Source organism: Capra hircus, chromosome 26 (assembly GCF_001704415.2).
Source record: "Capra hircus breed San Clemente chromosome 26, ASM170441v1, whole genome shotgun sequence".
Taxonomy (NCBI): domain Eukaryota; kingdom Metazoa; phylum Chordata; class Mammalia; order Artiodactyla; family Bovidae; genus Capra; species Capra hircus.
In genome coordinates this window covers 37,045,669-37,066,644 of record NC_030833.1, presented here as the reverse complement: position 1 = coordinate 37,066,644, position 20,976 = coordinate 37,045,669, and the positions used below count along the sequence as shown (strand labels likewise).

The following is a 20,976-nucleotide window of genomic DNA, read 5'->3' as shown; positions in this document are numbered from 1 at the left end:
GCTAGTGGAGGTGATGGAATTCCAGTTGAGCTATTTCAAATCCTGAAAGACAATGCTGTGAAAGTGCTGCACGCAATATGCCAGCAAATTTGGAAAACTCAGCAGTGGCCACAGGACTGGAAAAGGTCAGTTTTCATTCCAATCCCAAAGAAAGGCAATGCCAAAGAATGCTCAAACTACCGTAACTGCACTCATCTCACGTGCTAGTAAAGTGATGCTTAAAATTCTCCAAGCCAGGCTTCAGCAATACATGAACTGTGAACTTCCAGATGTTCAAGCTGGTTTTAGAAAAGGCAGAGGAACCAGAGATCGAATTGCCAACATCCGCTGGATCATGGAAAAAGCAAGAGAGTTCCAGAAAAACATCTATTTCTGCTTTTTTGACTATGCCAAAGCCTTTGACTGTATGGATCACAATAAACTGTGAAAAATTCTGAAAGAGATGGGAATACCAGACCATCTGACCTGCCTCTTGAGAAATCTGTATGCAGGTCAGGAAGCAACAGTTAGAACTGGACATGAAACAACAGACTGGTTCCAAATAGGAAAAGGGGTACGTCAAGGCTGTATATTGTCACCCTGCTTATTTAACTTCTATGCAGAGTACATCATGAGAAACGCTGGGGTGGATGAAGCACAAGCTGGAATCAAGATTGCCAGGAGAAATCTCAATAACCTCAGATATGCAGATGATACCACCCTTATGGCAGAAAGTGAAGAAGAACTAAAGAGCCTCTTGATGAAAGTGAAAGAGGAGAGTGAAAAAGTTGGCTTAAAGCTCAACATTCAGAAAACTAAGATCATGGCATCTTGTCCCATCACTTCATGGGAAATAGATGGGGAAACAGTGGTTACTTTATTTTGGGGGGCTCCAAAATCACTCCAGATAGCGATTGCAGCCATGAAATTAAAAGACGCTTACTTCTTGGAAGGAAAGTTATGACCAACCTCGACAGCATATTCAAAAGCAGAGACATTACTTTGCCAACAAATGTCCATCTAGTCAAGGCTATGGTTTTTCCAGTGGTCATGTATAGATGTGAGAGTTGGACTGTGAAGAAAGCTGAGCGCCGAAGATTTGATGCTTTTGAACTGTGGTGTTGGAGAAGACTCTTGCATGTCTCTTGGACTCCAAGGAGATCCAACCAGTCCATCATAAAGGAGATCAGTCCTGGTTATTCATTGGAAGGACTGATGTTGAAGCTGAAATTCCAATACTTTAGCCACCTGATGCGAAGAGCTGACTCATTTGAAAAGACCCTGATGCTGGGAAAGATTGAGGGCAGAAGGAAAAGGGGGCGACAGAAGATGAGATGGTTGGATGGCGTCACCGACTCGATGGACACAGGTTTAGGTGGACTCTGGGAGTTGGTGATGGACAGGGAGACCTGGCGTGCTGTGATTCATGGTGTCGCAAAGAGTCGGACAGGACTGAGCGATTGAACTGACTGACTGACTGTGGGATATTGATTTTCAAGGATACTGTGAACCTGGAGCTAGTGAGGAAAAGTGAAAAGGGGCACATTAAAACATCATAGAGCTTGTTTCCATACCAAGGTTCAGCAGTTTTTCATGAGTAGATGCTGCTTGAATTGCTGCAGGTTTTGAATTAATTTCCAGACCTCTGGAAAAATTGATTTTTGACAATTTTTGCTAGTTTTCTTGTTGCTTTAATGGATCAGAAAATGTTTGAGTATTCTTACTCTGCTTTTTTTCGTCACTCCGTTTCTTTTCTCTTGAGAAGTTAACCTTTTTGGGAGCAGTGGGTGGGGGGTGGGCCTCTTCTACTCAAAACAGCAGTAATGATTTCATTTCTTATGTGATAGTCCAACTTAATTTCCCTCAGCGAGTCAGTGGATATATGTCGTCTGCATTCTCGACAACTTTTGTTTTCCGTTTCTGTTTCTCCCAAGGATCTTAGAGCTGTGAGAACAGTTCAGAATTGATAACTGATAAGTTGTACTACCAAATAAAGACAAAAAAAGTAAAAGTGAATTTGGGGGAAAAAAATGATGTCAAATAGAGTACTTTCAACCAGAAATCTTACAGTTTTGTTGGATTTTGAATAAATGTTTAAAATATTAAACCAAAGAAATATAAAAAATAAAATTTGGAGTTTTAAGAAAACTTGTTTATTTACCTGATTTTGTAACTTGTTTTTCACTTTTTGTTTTGTTGTATCCTGTCAGGATGCCCGACATGCAGCAGAGGGAGAAATATATACCAAGCTTAATCAAAAAATTGATGAATTTGTTCAGCTTGCTGATTATGACTGGACAATGTCTGAGCCAGATGGAAGAGCTAGTGGTTATTTAATGGATCTTATTAATTTTTTGAGAAGCATCTTTCAAGTGTTTACTCATTTGCCTGTAAGTATAAAAAATGTCAAAAAATTGTTATAATTTTGCTTACTAAAATATATTTTAGAATTCAGTTTTATTTGGAGGCTTACTTGTTTAAACCACTTCCTAGTTTGAATATTTCCTTTTCTGTAAATCAATTTCTGAAAAATGTTAATTTAACTTTTTTTTTTTAGTTAAAATTGGTTTATAACATCATATAAATTTCAGGTATATAATATTATAAATTGGTATTTGTGAACACTACAGTGACCACTATCATAAATCTAGTTACCGTCTACTTCACCCTCCCCCAGCTCCTAACCCTCTGGTAACCACCAGTCTGTTCTGTGTATCTATGAGTTTGTTTTCGTTTTGTTTGATTCTACATAAAAGTGAAATCCTATAGTATTTGTCTTTCTCAATCTGACTTATTTCACTTAGCATAATAGCCTCCTGGTCCATCCATGTTGTCGCAGTGGCAAGATTTCCTTCCTTTTTTATAGCTATGTGGCATTCTGTTGTATATATATATGGCACATTTTCATTATCCATTCATGGACACTTAGGTTGTTCTCATATCTTGGCTGTTGTAAATTACGCTTCAGTGATCATAGTGGTGTATATACTTTCAAATTAGTACTTTTCCTTTTTTTCAAAGAAATATACACAACTGAAATAGCTAGATCATATGGCAGTTCTACTCTTAATTTTTTGAGGAATCTCCATATTAATTTCCATAGTGGTTACACCAGTTTACATTCTCACCAACAGCATATGGGGGTTCCCTTTTCTCCACATTCTCTGCAATACTTATTATTTCTGTTTTTTTTTTTTTTAATAATAGCCATTCTAATAGATGTGAGGTGATATCTCATTGAAGTTTTGATTTGCATTTTCCTGATGGTTAGTGATGTTGAACATCTTTTCATGTGCCTGCTGGCCATCTGTATGGCCAGCAAAATGACTTTAGAGAAATGGCTCTTCAGATCTTCTGCCCAGTTTTTGAGTTGTTGGGTTTTTTGTTGTTGAATTATGTGAGTTCATTATACGGCAAGGATTTTAACTGCTGTTGTATATAATTTGCAAAAATCTCTTCCTATTTGGTGGGTTGCTTTTCATTTTGTTGATGGTTTCCTTCAACAGAAAACGTTTTTTAGTTTCATGGAGTCTCATTTGTTTATTTTTGCTTTCGTTTCTCTTTACCTTTGGAGTCAGATCTAAAAAAGTCACAGCTAAGACCAATGTCAGGGAGGTTACCTCCTATGTTTTCTTATAGGAGTTCTATAATTTCAAGTCTTTTTAAGTTTTTTTATTCATATATTTTTGGTTGTGCTGGGTCTTTGTTGCTGCTCATGGGTTTTCTCTAGTTGCCATGAGTAGGGGCTGCTCTTCCTTGTGGTACACAGGCTTCTCACTGAAGTGGCTTCTCCTGTTGTGGAGCATAGGCTCTAGGCACTCGTGCTTCGGTAGTTGTGGCTCATGGGATCTCGAGTATGGGCTCAGTAGTTGTGGTGTGCGGGCTGTAGTTGCTCTGTGGCATGTGGAATCTTCCCACTAGAGATCAAACCTGTGTCCCCTGCATTGGCAGACAGACTCCCATCCACTGTACCACCAGGGAAGTCCAGTTTCAAGTTTTTAATCGATTTGAGTTAATTTTTATGTATAGTATATGATAGTGGTCTAGTTTCATATTTTTGCATATGGCTGCCCAGTTTTCCCAACCCTGTTTATTGAAGAGATTCTCCTTTCCCCATTGTATGTTCTTGGCTTCTTTGCTATAAATTAGTTGTCCGTGTATGTGTGGGTGTATTCCTGGACTCTCTATTTTGCTCCACTGTTCGGTGTGTCTGTTTTTATACCAATGCCATGTTTTGATTAGTATGCCTTTGTAGTATAGTTTGAAAAAAGGAATCATGATACCTCTTTAATCAATTGTTTGAAACTTTACTTTGTTTTACTTTTTAGCTCAGATAACTTACAACTCACTTCCCACCAAAGCCAAAACAAAGCCCTGAAACTGACAACATATTCTTAACTAGAAATAAACTGATAGAAGTAGTTTTCATGAAACTACTTCAGTATGATCAGTGACTTTTCTTTTAGAAAAGGCCAAGAAATTATTGGATATTTGTAGACCAGAGACTAAAAGTAAAATAGGAGCATTGCTCCATCCTGTTATGTAGTCATAGTACATTTACATCTTGAATAATCTGTTGATGAACAGATTATTTGAGTGTGAGTAGGCTGAAACCCTGGATTCTTCCTATGAGGGATGCAAAGGGAATTCCCTGGCAATCCAGTAGATGAGAGTCCATGCTTTTGCTGCTGGGGGCCCAGTTCAATCACTGGTTGAGGAACTAAGATCCCACAAGACTAGTGGCACTACCAAAGAAAGAAAAAGGTAGGCAAGACCAAACAGAGGATGGTGGGATGCACATTTTCTCATTCAGTTCAATTCAGTTGCTCAGTCATGTCCAACTGTTTGTGACCCCATGAACCGCGGCACGCCAGGCCTCCCTGTCCATCACCAACTCCCAGAGTTCACCCAGACTCATGTGCATCCAGTTGGTGATGCCATCCAGCCATCTCATCCTTTGTCGTCCCCTTCTCCTCCTGCCTCCAATCCCTCCCAGCATCAGGGTCTTTTCCCATGAGTCAACTCTTCACGTGAGGTGGCCAAAGTATTAGAGTTTCAGCCTCAGCATTAGTCCTTCCAATGAACACCCAGGACTGGTCTTCTTTAGGATGGACTAGTTGAATCTCCTTCAGTCCAAGGGACTCTCAAGAGTCTTCTCCAACACCATAGTTCAAAAGCATCAATTCTTCGGCACTCAGCTTTCTTCACAGTCCAACTCTCACATCCATACATGACCACTGGAAAAACCATAGCCTTGACTAGATGGACACTTGTTGGCAAAGTAATGTCTCTGCTTTTGAATATGCTGTCTAGGTTGGTCATAACTTTCCTTCCAAGGAGTAAGCGTCTTTTAATTTCATGGCTGCAGTCACCATGTGGAGTGATTTTGGAGCCCCCCCAAATAAAGTAACCACTGTTTCCCCATCTATTTCCCGTAAAGTGATGGGACCAGATGCCATGATGTTCGTTTTCTGAATGTTGAGCTTTAAGCCAACTTTTTCACTCTCCTCTTTCACTTTCATCAAGAGGCTCTTTAGTTCTTCTTCACTTTCTGCCATAAGGGTGGTATCATCTGCATATCTGAGGTTATTGAGATTTCTCCTGGCAATCTTGATTCCAGCCTGTGCTTCCTCCAGCCCAGCGTTTCTCATGATGTACTCTGCATAGAAGTTAAATAAGCAGGGTGACAATATACAGCCTTGACGTACCCCTTTTCCTATTTGGAACCAGTCTGTTGTTTCATGTCCAGTTCTAACTGTTGCTTCCTGACCTGCATACAGATTTCTCAAGAGGCAGGTCAGGTGGTCTGGTATTCCCATCTCTTTCAGAATTTTTCACAGTTTATTGTGATCCACATTTTCTCTTTAGTTATACTCTAAACTAACAGAACTACTGTTAAAATGTGAATGGAATAGTTTTGTACAAAAAAAGTAGGAAGAAATTTTTACCTTTTTAATATCATAATAAGATACAGGTGGACACAAAGAAGTTAAATCTGAAGCCTACCCAACTGCCTCTAACCATCTCCTTGTTTAAAATGAAAAGAAAAAAAAAGATGTTATTCTCCCCATCTATTTCTCTATCAAAGGGCCAGTTAGAATATTTGAAGGAAGGTATTGCTTAAAAATAGAAGAATTTCTTAGAGATTTTTATAGTGGATCTGTGCCAAAGAGCCTTTAGAAGCTTACCCAGGGTTGATACTATATTCCTCACTATTTCTTCAGTTGAGAAAGGGAACCTGTGTATTATATATATAATTTTAATACCACCTCCCTAGTAGCTCAGTTGGTAAAGGATCTGCCTGCAGTGTGGAAGACCCGGGTTCAATCCCTGGGTCAGGAAGATCCCCTGGGGAAGGGAATGGCAACCCACTCCAGTATTCTTGCCTGGCAAATCCCATGGACAGAGTCTCTGGTGGGCTACAGTCCATGAGGTCACAAAGAATTGGACATGACTGAGCAACTAAACAGTATTACAGCAATTTCAAAAAAGTATGCATTAAATAGTTATTGAATTAATTTGCATTCACCTTGTCAGTATAAATCTCTGTGCTTCCAGCCAAAACCAGTTCTCACAAGTAAACACATTGCTCATGCGTGCACATATACACAGATACACATCTTGTTTCTGTGTTGCAATATGTGCTTCACAGGGTGACATGAGATGATGGGTAAGGATTTTGTGCCTAGCTCATGTGAGGTTAAGAGAGATTATCTATTAGAGATGTTTGGGGTAAATGCCTTACCTCAGGTGGCTGACATCTAGAGGGAAGTCCTACTTTTTCATAGCACATACTCTGCTGACGTTGAGAATGACAGACTCCTGTCACTCACCTGATCTATTACAATATTTTGTATAGTTTTAGGTGAGTGTGTGCCATTTTGGATTTTTATCTAAAATCCCATCTAACATGGGTTTTTCTGCAAGGAAAGTTCACTTTTATAAAATGTAGACCAACAAATTCAACAACAGCAATATATAGGACATGACCAAATAAGAAAATTATGGTTTACAGTTAGGAAAAGAAAAAAATGGTACCAATACAGTATATTCTTATTCAAGGGATGAACTCAAAGCATAATTCCCAAGCAAAAGTATTAAGTTGTTGACTATGGTAAATTTTAGCAAGATTGATTATTATGGCTGAGTATATTAATTCTCTGAAATGCTGAAATTGTATAAAATATTCAGTTTGTGTTCTTTCAAGCGAAAAACAGTGTTATTAAATGCATTATTTTTCTAAGCAATATATGGTGATGTATAAGCTGCCATTTTAATTTAAATGTTTTAAGCTAAAAATAATCCCTCATCTTCAGTTACCTTTGGACCCAGATAGAGAGAGGGCCCAGTTTTGGACTCTCTCAAACTAAAAGAATCTTCATAAGGTATTTGTTCATCATAGTCAGTCAGTCCCAAGTCAACCAGCTTAGGTAGAATTAGTTATCCATGAAAAATTATGGGGAGGAGCTGGCTCTGGCTCCGTGATTCTTGATTTTGACAAGGTTAATAAACAGTGCCATGAGTTAGAGTCAATGGGAGCTGTGAAACCAAGGGTCACTCTTTCAAATAGTGCAAGTATTGGCCAGTATTGCAAGTAATTGGACAGACAAGTAGATCCTGTAGGATAAAGATAACTGTCTCACCCCATCCCTGAAAAAAAAAAGTACATAAGACTGTCAGTTTAAAAGCTCCATTCTTAACTTCACTGCATATTTACTTTTTGTAAGTCCCTATGATTGTTGCAAAAGGTTATTTTTCCCATCAAAGAGAGTCATGACTTGTAGTTGCTGACCACATTGCCTAGTGAAGGTTTCATTGATTCTAGAAAAGTTATGATCCACCTGTTAGCATTTTGTTCTCTTCTCACAGGGTATGAGAACAGTAGAACTTAGTGAATGATAATGGTTTTGATGGAGCTCAGAGAAAGAACTTCATTGTTCTTCTCTTTTCTCTTTACCACTGTGGTTGTGGTAGGAAGCTGTAGAATTTGGAAGGTCACCAATAATGTCTACTTTAAATGCCTCCAGTCTCTATGGTTGAATGGGTGAAAGAACTGGTATATTATTTTCCTCACCTGTTTCTCTTAAGAGTCAGCCAGCAAGCCTGTGCAGAGGATGAAAAGTAAAGAGTTGTCTTGCTTCCATGTTAGATTATCTCCTCATCTGCATTTCCCTGTGCTCTAGCAGAGAAGCCAGGCTCTTTGCTGGCCACAGGAATTAACAGTAACTGAAAAAGCAATATTTGTAATAATGACAAGTATTTCCCCATACCCAGAATGTTAAACTTCCCTACTAAATATATTATCTGTCTTCAGGAAACTTACCATTTAATGACTCAGAGTTAAGCCCACTTATATGTTGCTGTTCTTAGGGACCAGAGTGATGAAGGGAAGAGAGCACAGGGTGGTCTGTAGAGTTAGAAGGACTTATGTTTGAACCTGAGATTTTTAACTTCCTGGCTGTGGAGTCCTGGCAAGTTGCTTAACTTTCTGAACTCCTTTACTTCTGCAAAATAGACATAATCCATTTTCCCCATAGGACTTCAGTTCTGTTCGGTTCAGTCGCTCAGTTGTGTCCGACTCTTTGCAACCCCATGAACCGCAGCACACCAGGCTTCCCTGTCCATCACCAACTCCAGGAGCCCACCCAAACTCGTGTCCATTGAGTTGGTGACACAGTCCAACCATCTCATCCTCTGTCATCTCCTTCTCCTCCTGCCCTCAATCTTTCCCTGCATCAGGGTCTTTTCAAATGAGTCAGCTCTTCGCATCAGGTGGCCAAAGTATTGGAGTTTCAGCTTCAACACAGTCACCCATAGCACTATCAGAGAATGAAATAAAGTCATGTGTAGAATAGTTGGCTGGCAGGGTGCTTGACATAAAGTAGCCCCTATTAATAAATATTTTATCTTTCCTTCTTTCTTCCTCTGTTGTTTTAAAGCTTTTTATAGTATTAGTTTTAGTTCAGTATCATTACAGTTTTTTTTCTTATATTTATGCCTATATTTTTGGCTTGTATTATTTAGTTTTGAGTTCTGTGCTTTTGTATTATATAGCATTTTAAAAACTTCTTCATTAATTTTTAAAGATATTCACTATAAAGTATATTTATTTGAATAATTGTTACAGCTTGACTGCTTACAGTACTTACAGTGGCTAATGGTCAGATGCTGGCTAATGTCAGTGAAGTGTGATTATTGCATGATATAAATATTATTTTATCCCCAAATCAGTACTGTTGAAATCAGCAATGTTTACTGTTTCAAATGTGTAAGTGAACTTTCTTGTTTCTGATCATTTTTTCCTGACAGTTAAAAACTATTGCTCAGTAAAGAAGAAAATTTTAAAAAAGTTATCTTGTTATCTTTTAAAAGAAAAATTACTGTTAACATTTTGACATGTGTTCTACAAGTCATCTTTCTCTAATGCATTTATAACACTTTTAAGCCTGACTTGTAAGCAAGCTTTGTGTTTTTTAAATAAGATTTTATATTAGCTAGAAAATTTGAAAACCATTCAATTTTGAATTTTAAAACCATTCACTGTTAAATTTTTAAAAGCATTCAGCATTCACTCACCACTTACAAGTCTATAAATACAAGATATTGTTGAGCAGCTTGCAGTTACTTAGTAATTCATGACTGCCAAGTAGAACTCAGTCATCTCTTACTGTGAATACAGTACCACCTAAAGACCCAGCAGTGATCCATTGGAAACAGTAGTTACTGTTTCTTTCTTTCATATATGCTAGTGATGTGTTTGTTAAAGATGTTTTATTGATTTACAACCACTAAGGGATATGTGTAAATAATGAACCTGGTGCCACTAACTTTTAAATTTACACTTTTAATTTCCATAAACAGTTTAAAAAACATTATGCTTTCTGTGAGAAATAAGTATATATATCCAGTGAACGAAGGTGCATGATTTAGATAGAAATGGATAGTGTCTAACTTTTAAAACCATACTCTTAAGAATTTTTTTCTGGAGATGCAGTACTATATTGAAAATCCTGAGATTCATGGTCTAGGCCTGATTATTCCAGTTAACCAACATTATGTAAGTTGACAAATCATTCAGACTCTGAATTAATTTGCTAATTAATATGTTTCATTTCATAGAACTAAAAATGAAGGTTGCTTTTTAAAAAATATTTTAAAAATAAAGGTTATTTTTAAAATTTGCTTCAGTTAATATGTATACATGGTAATAAGTCAGTTATCCCAGAAGTCTTTGGGATGGAAAATAGCCTTCCCATCTCCCCCAACCACAGACTACCATTTCACCATACGTTTTCATTTCTTCTGGTGGTTATCTTAAAGAGAGAATATCTTGTGAGTCCCTACTATGAAAGATAAGGCACATGTATTCAATAGCAACTTCTCACTTCGTCCTTTTTCTTCAGTTTGATGTTCTATTTCTTAGGTTTATCGCTTCTTTATATAAAATAGTTATACTATTTTTGTTCCTTTTCTTTAGTCAGTATCTTAATTCACTTCTGTGTGCAATAAAGACATTAGCCTCCCTACCCTTCTCTCTGTCAGTTCTTCATTTGATGTTTTCTGACTGCTACAGAGGCCTCTGTCTCCGCTTTGTACCAGTTGCTCTCTAGAATTGCTGTATAGCTGTTTACCTGGGACTTTCTTTCTGTGATCTCCAGAGTTGGAAACTGTATCATGGATTTCAAGTGTTTTTAGTGCTTTACTGGTTGGTTTTGCTAAACTGCCACGGTAACTTTCTCCTATTTAAGTCCTTGCATATCATGAAATATCTTCTCTGTCCTTGTGTTTGATTGATAGTTTAGTAATTCTAGGTTGAATAGTTTTTCTCTGACGATTTTTGTTGCATTCTACCATTGTCTTTTGGCATCCAGGTTTTAGGATCTATTTTTTATTCTTTAATATTCTAAAATGTCATGATAATGTGAGGAGATGTAAGCTTTTATTTCATTTACTTAGCTCTTTATTCAATGACCCCTTTCTGTCAAAGGGGAAGTTCAGCACAGGAAGCTTCTCTTTTATTATTTTTCAGATAATATTTTCCCTCCACTTTTCTGTTCTCTCTTTCCTGGACTCTATTAACTAGATGTTAGAGTTCCTAGACTGATCTTCTTTATCTTTTATCTTTTCCTTCATTTCCTATCTCTCTTTTTGTTCTCTGTTTTGGGAGGAGTTCTCAATTTTATTTTCAGTCCATCTAGAGAATATTTTATTAGTTATATATTTTAATTTTTAAGGAGTCACTCTGTTTTAAATGTGTTCTTTTCTTATAGAATACTGTTCTTTCTTTTTTAAAAAATGTATGCATTATCTTTCAAATCTCCCTGAGGTGTTAGATGTTGTTTTTTTTTTTTTAATTAATTAATTAAATTGGCTGCTGAGGCCTCTTTAGTTGCAGCATGTGGGATCTAGTTCCCTGACCAGGAATCGAACCTCGACCCCCTGAATTGGGAACACAGTGCCTTAGCCACTGGTCCACCAGGGAAGTCACTGCAGGGTTTTTTTAAAGGATATTTTCTGCTCCTTGAATTATCTATATTACCCTTAAATAGGATTTTTCTTTGTTCTTCTCATTCTCTTTTAACAAAGAATGCCTGAAACACTGATTTGTGTTTACTCTGTTACTGTATAAATACTCTATTTTTTGATAGATTTTTTTTTCCCTCTTAGTTAGGAATCTGACTGGAAATTTTTTAAATTTGGGAGGCACTTTGCCTAGGATTCTAAACCTTAGAGTGAGCAGATATAGAGCTGTCCGTGAGATTGTGGTTTCCTTTCTTCAGGGCTGACTTCATGGATGTGTAACATGTGCTATGGCACATGGTCCTGAGGTTAGAAGGGTTCTGCACGTGCTTAGGTGCTTTGCTGGCATCTTGAAATTCTTACAGATTTTTGGACAGGGGACCCCACATTTTCATTTTGCACTGAGCTCCACAAATTGTGTAGCCATCACTGCCCCTCTTTCCATTGTCACAACACCCCCCCCCCCGCCTCCTCCTTCTTGCTCTCTCTCTCTTTTTTTCTACCTACACCAGGAGTCTCACCTCTCCCTCTAAAGTTTCTCTCACTGTGGAAAAATGCTTGTGCTCTGTAGTTAGGGGATCACTGGCACGGTTGTTGTAGAGATCTTTAATTACTTACCCTGTTTCCCATTGCATTTCTGGCATCTGTCCTCTCTCATGTGCACAACTGGACCTCTGATACCAAGCTGGCTCCCAGCTCCACTGTAGCTCCCTGGTAGCATGTAATGGGCAGTTGCCTTCTCTTCTCTGTTTAATCTGTCTTCTGGGTGACTTCCCTGGCGGTCAAGGTGTTAAGACTCTGCACTTCCAATGCAGGGGGCACAGGCTTGATACTTGGTCGGGGAACTAAGATCCCACATGTCTTGTGGCATGGCCTAAATAAGTAAATAAATAAACATAAAAAAAAAATCTGCTTTCTGTCTCCTAGAAGGTATCCCTTAATGAATTCCTCCACGTGCCTTCATTTTCTGTTGTTAAACATTTTATTCCTGTTTTGTAATTTTGTGCTTCTTGTATCACTTGTATCTCAGGATCAGTGGAAAGCAAACACATTAACTTAGTCTACTGTCTTGATTTTGAACAACTTCTTTCCTTCTCTTTGAAATAAAATGATTGGATGAGATCACCTCTAAGGTCCCTATATATAAAATTTATTATTAAGTGTCACACAGATGTAAAGTCCTGACTTAAACTTAGATTTATTCATTCTGGCACCTTATTTTCTTTTTTAGTTTTGCTCTTTTATGTTCTTTGTCCTTTGGTTCATACTTTTTCCCTGAATTAGATATATAGATGTACATGTCTTTTGACTTCACTGGAAACTGCAGAGGAGAACTTTAATAGTCAGTAGTACAATCACAAGCTTTAATCACCCTTTCTTTTATGTGATACCAGAAAGAATTATATTAAAAATACAAAAATTATATTTTTAAATTGTTACATAAGCAGCTTTGAATACATTTTAGTACTTTCCTTATCAAGTGAAAACATGACCATATATTTATTGTATACATATATGCTAACAAATTACTTTTTTCTTATTTCAATATTAATCTTTAAATATATAATAATAATGAATAATGTTGATATGATGACTTATTGACTGTAACATAAAAATTGTATAATGTGAACAATGATGAAAGAATCACAAGTCCTGTGACTTACCTGTTGTTCATGTTTATATATTAAATGTTGTTGACTGACTTTTATTGACTACATTACAGAATTTTAGCTAAATTTCATCTTGGCTTTATGACTTTTATATCTCACATGCAATTATATACCTCTTACACAATTTGAAAGATTTGGGGAAAAGATAGTTGAATAAAATAACTGTTGTGATGGGATTTTGCTAATCCAAACAAAATTTTTTTGGAAGTTAAATCTAGAAAGGACGTAGAGGTTACCTAGAGTCTAGTCCAGTCTTCCAGAAGAATGAATTGTCTGGATAACACAGCTGCCAACCCACTGCTTACTGTGGGTAATTACAGTAGTCTACCTAGCTAGTTAAATGTCTTCCTCCATTTCTGCTTGTGGTTTCTCCTTTACTCCTTGTGTGTTTGGTAAAAAGGATAAGTTCCCATATGCAGGGCTACCTTCAGTTCAGGCTAGATCAGGTATTCAGGTGTCACTAATAAATAGATTTTGAGTTTTAAATTGTAACAACAACAGAAAGTCAGCTGGCTTGTGTATGGTGTAAATTTTTACTGCTTTAAATACCACTTCTGTTGATATCGGAATACATTTTCCTTTTTTATGATTGCCTGTTTGACTTCCTTCTCAGACTAACAGCAGTGATCATGCAGCCATGTCGGTAAGTAGATACAAGCTCAAGCTAGCATGTGAATTAGAAAATAATGAACTTCCTGCAGGCTTATTTTTCTCTGCTTAGGTGCTTATGGAAATTTTTAATTGTTTTGGCAGTGTTCTTGATACATTTGTAGTTTTTGTGGAAGCCAGAGTTTGAAGATAATAACTAGTTGTTTTGGTGAAGCAATCAAGATTCTCTGGGACTTGATTGTGAAAGTTAACATTATGTTGCATCTGTGGTGAGCGCAGTGCTCTGGGGATATCTCTCTGTGGTCATCTCAGGTATGACAGGCCATGCTTGAGATATTTTCCTTATCTGCAAATGAGTTCAATAGTTCAATAAGAATATATACTCTAGAGATTTTTGTGAGGGTTAAAAGAGGTAGTATACATGAAATGTTCAGAAAAGTGCCTGGCATAAAATGAACACTCAAAACATATTAGTTGTTATATTTGTAAGATTATTTGAGCTTTTCCTGAATGCTTTTTCTCTATAATACTTATCCCAGACTCTACTTGTAGAAATCTCAGTGCATAACACAGCATAGCTCATGACCCAATTCAAATGTTTTTTTTTCACCAAGCCCAATAGTGTTCATTGCCTTCCTCAGCATCTACTCTTTTTTAGTGGCTTTGTCATATTTTGCTTTTTATTGTATTTGTTCATCCTTTTCACCTCCAGTTACAAGCTCTTAAGAGCTGAAATAAGAAATGTTGTCCAAGTAAAGATATTGAAAAATATTCTTATTTTTGAAAAAATATCATCTAGCATTTGAAATTTAAATATTCCTAACCTACATTTTGTCCTTTCTGTTCTTATTTCTATTATCAAAGTTCAAATTTTGATTATCGTAATTGTCTTCTAATTTGTCTCTGCCAATAGTCTCTCATTACTTCTATTCATCCTACATATCAAAGCCAGATAATCCTCTCCAAAGCACATTTTAATTTCATTTTCTCTATTCAGAAATTTCAAGGTCTCTCACTTATCTACTGAATTAAGTGAAAATTCCACAGGCTAACAAATAAATGACCTCAGTCTCTTTCTGGTACATTTCTGACCATGATTTAACCTGGGCGTTTAAAGTGGAAAATTCACTCTGCCCTGCATCTAGCTTGAGTTTTCTACCTTGTCTTCATTTATAACTAAAAATTTTGAATCTCTTCCAAGAGCCATCTTTAATGCTACCTCTTTCATGAAGCTTTTACTGATTCTACTTAACCTTATGTTGCTACTTTGTCCCACTTTTGTGGTACTTATTTATAGTTTGTCTTGAACCATGGTTGTAGACTTTCCTTCTTTCTACTCTCAGAATTTAATCTCATTATGTCAGGAACTATATCTACTCATCATGGTGTCTTCTATAGTACCTAAACAATGTCTTATGTGGAGGAAGTGCTTTAGAAGTAGTTTTAAAGTTAACATGAGAGGAATAGTGAATCACTAGACTATTATAAAGATAATTTTCTTGTATGTTTAAAAAGTATGAAAAGTATACTGCAGGGAGTTCCCTGGTAGCCTAGGGGTTAGGATTCTAGGCTTTCACTGCCAGGCCCTGGTTTCCGTCTCTGGTCAGGGAACTGAGAATCCTGCAAGCTGTGTGGTGTGACCAAGAAAAAAAACCATACTGTAAAAATCAGAAGTTTTGAATCAAGAAATTTATTTGTCAAATATAGAATACTTTCTAGTTTTGAAGAGAAAGTTTACATTCTGTTATTTGCAGATAGGAATTTAGAAAATGTCTATGTGAATGTGATATAGTAAAGATGGTATCAGTACCATCAGATGAGTAGAAATACTTGCATGGTTACTCATTCCTTATACACCTCCTTGAAAGGATAGTATAATAACTCAGATCACCACAGCTATAAATGTTGAGTAGTGATTAAAAAGAACCTATAGCACGAAAATAACTTGCAAATTCCCAACACTAAGGACTAACACTTTGACCTATTGAAGAGACAGACCCTCAAGCTTTCGCTTGACCTTTTTGCTCATTTAATAAATGTTCAGTTCATTTCAATAAATGTAGTAGTTGTTAAGTACCTATTAAGCGTGCTTACAGATTTCCTGCAGGTAGACCATATGCATATTCAGAATACAGAAGTGATACTAACCTTGCTATCCAAAAAAAGAACCTCAGATTGTTTCTTGTCCTGTATTTAAGAAGGACGGTGGATTTGGAGATCAGTTTTAGATAAATGTGAGTGAATAATTTAGAAAGATTTGGCACTTGAATGTCCAGTGTTTTAAAAAAGTTACTTATTTGAAATAGTTCTTTCTCTGGTGATAAGCAAGGTATTTCTGTGACACATTTTGATACTTATTTCCATACTTTATAGTAAGTTACTTACAAGTACACAAAAATCAACAAAAGCAAACCATTGGTAGTATGGCAATGGAGAAAGTTAGAGAACTTTGAGAGAAAACATAAATGAAAAAGTTGAAAGTAGTCAGGGTCCAGTGGTAGTAATAGAACTTCTGTTTTTTCTTAAGCTTTTCCATAATGTAATAAAACAGTTAAGTGATTTTCACTGTTGGAAGTTAATTGCAAAAAAAATCTTGCTTTTTAGTTGAAAGTGAACATACTTGAATTTTATAACTTTAATCCTTTTGGGTATTAAGTTGATGTCTCTATTAGCTAAATACTGACTAATCTCAGTGAGAAATTTGATTTCATAAGTTTGTAAGCCTTATGTGCCAGGCTCCTCTGTCCATGGGATTCTCCAGGCAAGAATACTGGAGTGGGTTGCCATTTCCTTCTCCAGCGGATCTTCCCAACCCAGGGATCTAACCCGGGTCTCCTGCATTGCAGGCAGATGCTTTATCCTCTGAGTCACCAGGGAAGCCCATATATAGCATAGCATACTTAAATATTTCCCTGCTGTCAAAAGTTGTAGAAAACAGTATTTTGAATTGCTTTTAATGAGGGCATAGTTGGAAGAAGTAGTGGCATTAATAACAAAGGGCTTTTAGCACGAGAATTTTGGTAGGAAATCAGTGGATTAAGGGAGAAGTACAAGACCAACCTGTAAGTAACAGATTAAGGAGATATAAATGGAAATAAAGTGGACTCTATATACACACACGGTATTAGTACATACATGGATATGCACACTTACAAATAACCTTTTACTTCACTCTCTTATGGCTATAGATGAAACAGACTATATAATTGATGCAAGCTTTATGAGCAAAGGATCGTTTTTAACAGGAAGATTCAGTATCAAAAACAGATGAAAACATACCATCTAGCAGTTTCACTACCAGATGGCAACAGAGAATTTGTGTTTGTAAGGGTACTTGAGTTTTTGCACATAGGGGTAAGTTCTAGGAATGCAAATAGTATCTTTCCTTTTAACCTGTATTACACAATAGAAAGAAAAAAATAGAAGGTAGTTCTCTCCTCATACCACCCCCCGCAGTAGTTAAGTAGGCCAAGGACTGGGGGAGAAAAGAGTCTAAAATATGTGGATAAGAGATTGTTTGAGTTGGAATTATGTTTATTATGAGCAGATAAAGAAAGTGAAAAAGAGGTCAGATCCCCTGAAGTGAAAGAAAGGAGATGGTAGAGAAAGATGTTGGAGTCAGAAGTTTCCTGTGCAAGCCATGATTTGATGATGCTCAAGAACCTGTATTTTTTTCCTTCCCTGTATAGAACAGACAGGAATTGATAAGGGAGAGGATAAAAGAGATTATGCTTTGCAGAGTGACCCAACAAAAGGGCAAGTTTAGATGAATATTATATATATATATGCAACAACATTTAATCACTTCCTTTTCTTTCATTCAGGAGACTAGGCATTGTAAGGAAGCTGTCCTGTTTTAAAACTTTCTGCCTCTGATGAAAATTGATCTGATAGCTGGTAATAGCATTGAGATTTAATGCCTTTGTTTGGAAACAAGGAGACAGTTGACAAAGACCTACTGTAGATGTCTGTAAGGACTTATTTTTCACTCTCAGAATATTGTTGAATGTCATTTGCAAGATTGTTTGTAGAAAAAAAAGTGCTTAGTAGATGACTTACCTTGTTTGCTCCCTCCTCCCATAATGAGTTTTGTTCTGTTTTAATATGTATCCTTTCCTCACAGGATACATTTCCCTGAATAGTTTAAACTCCTCTTCCAGGTACTCCCTCAACTGAAAGTGACTAATAGTATCTACCCTAACCGCATTCCCACAAATCTAGGATTTGGTTCAATGAAATTACCTGTTCAAAAAATCCTCAACATTCTAGACGAGTATACCCCAAACCTTTGAGAATTCCCAAATTTGAGAGTATGGCTGTGCCATGTAATTTCTTTCAGGAAACACTGTAAAATACAGCTGAAAACTATAGATCTTAGCAAGAGTTACTTTATCCATGTCAACTAACCGAAGACAGCTAAGCCACATTGACTTGGGGAGGTTGGGACTTTGACTGTATTCAGTCTCTGAATAGTTCCTCCCTGCCCACAACCCATTTCACAGAGTACCTAACTCAAATGTGAGTCTCAGCAAATGAAGCCCTGCTTGTACTGGACTCTCGGAGCCATCCTTAAAAGGTTGAAATCTGGATATAAATGCCTTGAATGTCAAAGGCCTACTCTGTGTTATGTTTACATATGTATGGCTATGTTTATAATATACTGGGCTTCCCCAGTGGCTCAGATAGTAAAGAATCTGCCTGCAATGCAGGGGACCTGAGTTTGATCTCTGATTGGAAGATCCCCTGGAGAAGGGAATGGCTCCTCACTCCAGTATTTTTGCCTGGAGAATTCCATGAACAGAGGAGCCTGGTGGGCTGCAGTCCATAGGGTCACAAGCAGTCGGACATGAGTGACTGACTGACACTTACTTACTTACCTCCTACCTATATATATTAATAAGAGAGAGTCCACTTGGGTGACATTTGTCCATTTTACTAATGATTATGTGGAAATGGTCTATACTCTTCTAACTTGTTAGTGATTCTGACAACTTCTTTGCAAATTTTAAGTTGTACTGGGGTTGTGAAATAGTAGTTTTTAATGATTATATAGTCCTAATACTCTGAGCTGGGTGCTTATGTAAAAAAAAATGAGGCTCTGACTCTGCTATGACAGAGTTGTTGCTTTAATAACAGTTCTTGGATGTTTCAGTTTTTCAGTCTTAATTCCTGTGGCTTGACCATAGTATTCAGTCACATGTGGAAGTTTACAGCTTATCTTAAGCTTCTCTTGCATTTCTTACATTTGCCAAGGGAGAAGCTTATAGGGCCTTGATATTTTATTGCTTCCCTGTTTAAACATGTACCTAATTATCCAATTTGCTGTTATCAAGTGAATTTAGGAGGTAGGAAATATCTCTGTCAGTTCCTACACAACACAGACTAGCTTCCTCTTCATGCTACCTTGGACAAAAGTGTGTTTAATCTAGATTTCTGGTATAATCAGTAGCTTCAAAACCTTGACTTCTTCTAGACTTCACTGCCCTACTTGTCCTTGCATTCTCTTTCTGCTTATTAAAGTTAAGAGAAGTTTGGCGATATCATGGGACTGCTGTGACAGCAGCAATGATATTTGCAGGAAGCTAAAAATCTGAGTGCTATATGTCATCTAAGGCCATGTTCAAAAGATTGTTTAAGGAGAAGGAAAAGGCCACCAAAGTTTAATGAGATCGGTGGTTGGGATGGGACTCCCCTAGTGGCTCAGTGGTAAAGAACCCACCTGCGAGTGCAGAAGACTTAAGAGATGTGTATTCAACCCCTGGGTTGGGAAGATCCCTTGGAAGAGGGCGTGGAAACCCATTTCAGTATTCTTGCCTGGAAAATCCCATGGACAGAGGGGCCAGGCAGGCTACAGTCCATGGGGTTGCAAAGAGTTGGACACGACTGAAGTGACAGCATGCACACACGCGCACACACGCACAGTTGGGATAAGGAAGTTAGGATAAGGCATGAAATAGAAATGTGCCATATATTATAAATGATCTGAAGTTTCCCCAGTTGGGAGAATTTTTTCCCCAACTTTAAGGTATTTCTGTTCTTTTTAATCCGTGCATGTGTGTGTATGAATGTGCATGTTTCTGTGTCCCAAGAGCAATACTTTATGTTATGTCTCATATCGTTATGGTTGAGAATTGTTAAAAGAAGAAAAGCCTAAGAGAGGAGAAAGGGAATTCATAATTGGCTATGGGAATTGTGGTTAACTGATGTGATAACCAGTTCTTTGGGGACTAGAGCTACTTAGATGCAGATAGGAAGAGTATGAGAGGAATACAGAAATGTAAAGGAGGTATTTTGGAGAATGTTAGGGATATTAGAGTAAGTATATTTTGGTAGATCTATTAATTTTGGGGTCATAATCTCAAAACTGTTTTCAAGATTGTATTAAAGTTATTTTTAAAACTTGCTAAAGAAATTCATCTTGATATTTAAACCTTTAAACATACATTCTATATTATTGGGAATCAGAGACATTTCGGTATTATACCATGTGTTTAGCCAGAAAATAGATTAAAACCTTACTAGATGATGGAATCTTTGTGTATTTGTAAGTCACCTTGGGGAAATTTTCATGTTTTAGGTATGCTTTTTTCCAGATTAAATAACATTTTTTATGTTTGAGTAGTAGTACATTTAAGTAGTTTCATATAGTGAAGTTTAAATTAGTGATTCTTTTGTAAAATAGAATTATAATAGGTTTCTTAGATTAAAATGTCTATTTTTCAACTTGGCATCATTTTTCAATAAGAATGCATTTCTGGTTTTAGTGTTGGATACTCCATATTTGATGAAAGACCTCACTCTTTTAGACTATGTGTTTTAAAAGGCTAAAAATTGTGGTTCTTTAGGAGACTGACCAATTCATCAAAATATTTCCTTTCTTCTTTCGTCTTCCTTCTGAAAAGGCTATTTCGTATCTCATAACTGCAATTCACATTGCAAATTGAGAGGCAATAAGTTTGAATACTATAGCAGTATTTTGCTGTTTTTATTTAAATAACTTTAAAAGTCACATTGAATCAGAATTAATAAATTTGCTTACCAATGTTAGATTTAATATTCAAATTGACCATGATTTTCTTCAAGTTTTTAAGTTTTTCCTGACAAGAGTTACATAACTTTTCAAAACAAAACCTGTTATCAATTTAAAGAATAATAAATAGAGTGCATAATATTTCTGAGTCTATATATTTTTTAACTT

General features: G+C 36.7%; 1 protein-coding gene across 2 annotated transcripts in view; it reads left to right on the top strand.

The window, feature by feature from the left end:
- The window catches only part of EXOC6 (exocyst complex component 6), a 174,737-nt gene that overhangs the window by 95,999 nt on the left and 57,762 nt on the right, over positions 1–20,976 (top strand). For both annotated transcript variants that reach the window (XM_018041543.1, XM_018041544.1), the window contains exon 18: positions 2,190–2,369. In XM_018041543.1, coding sequence (XP_017897032.1) covers positions 2,190–2,369 — 180 coding nt within the window. The remainder of the gene's footprint in view (positions 1–2,189; positions 2,370–20,976) is intronic.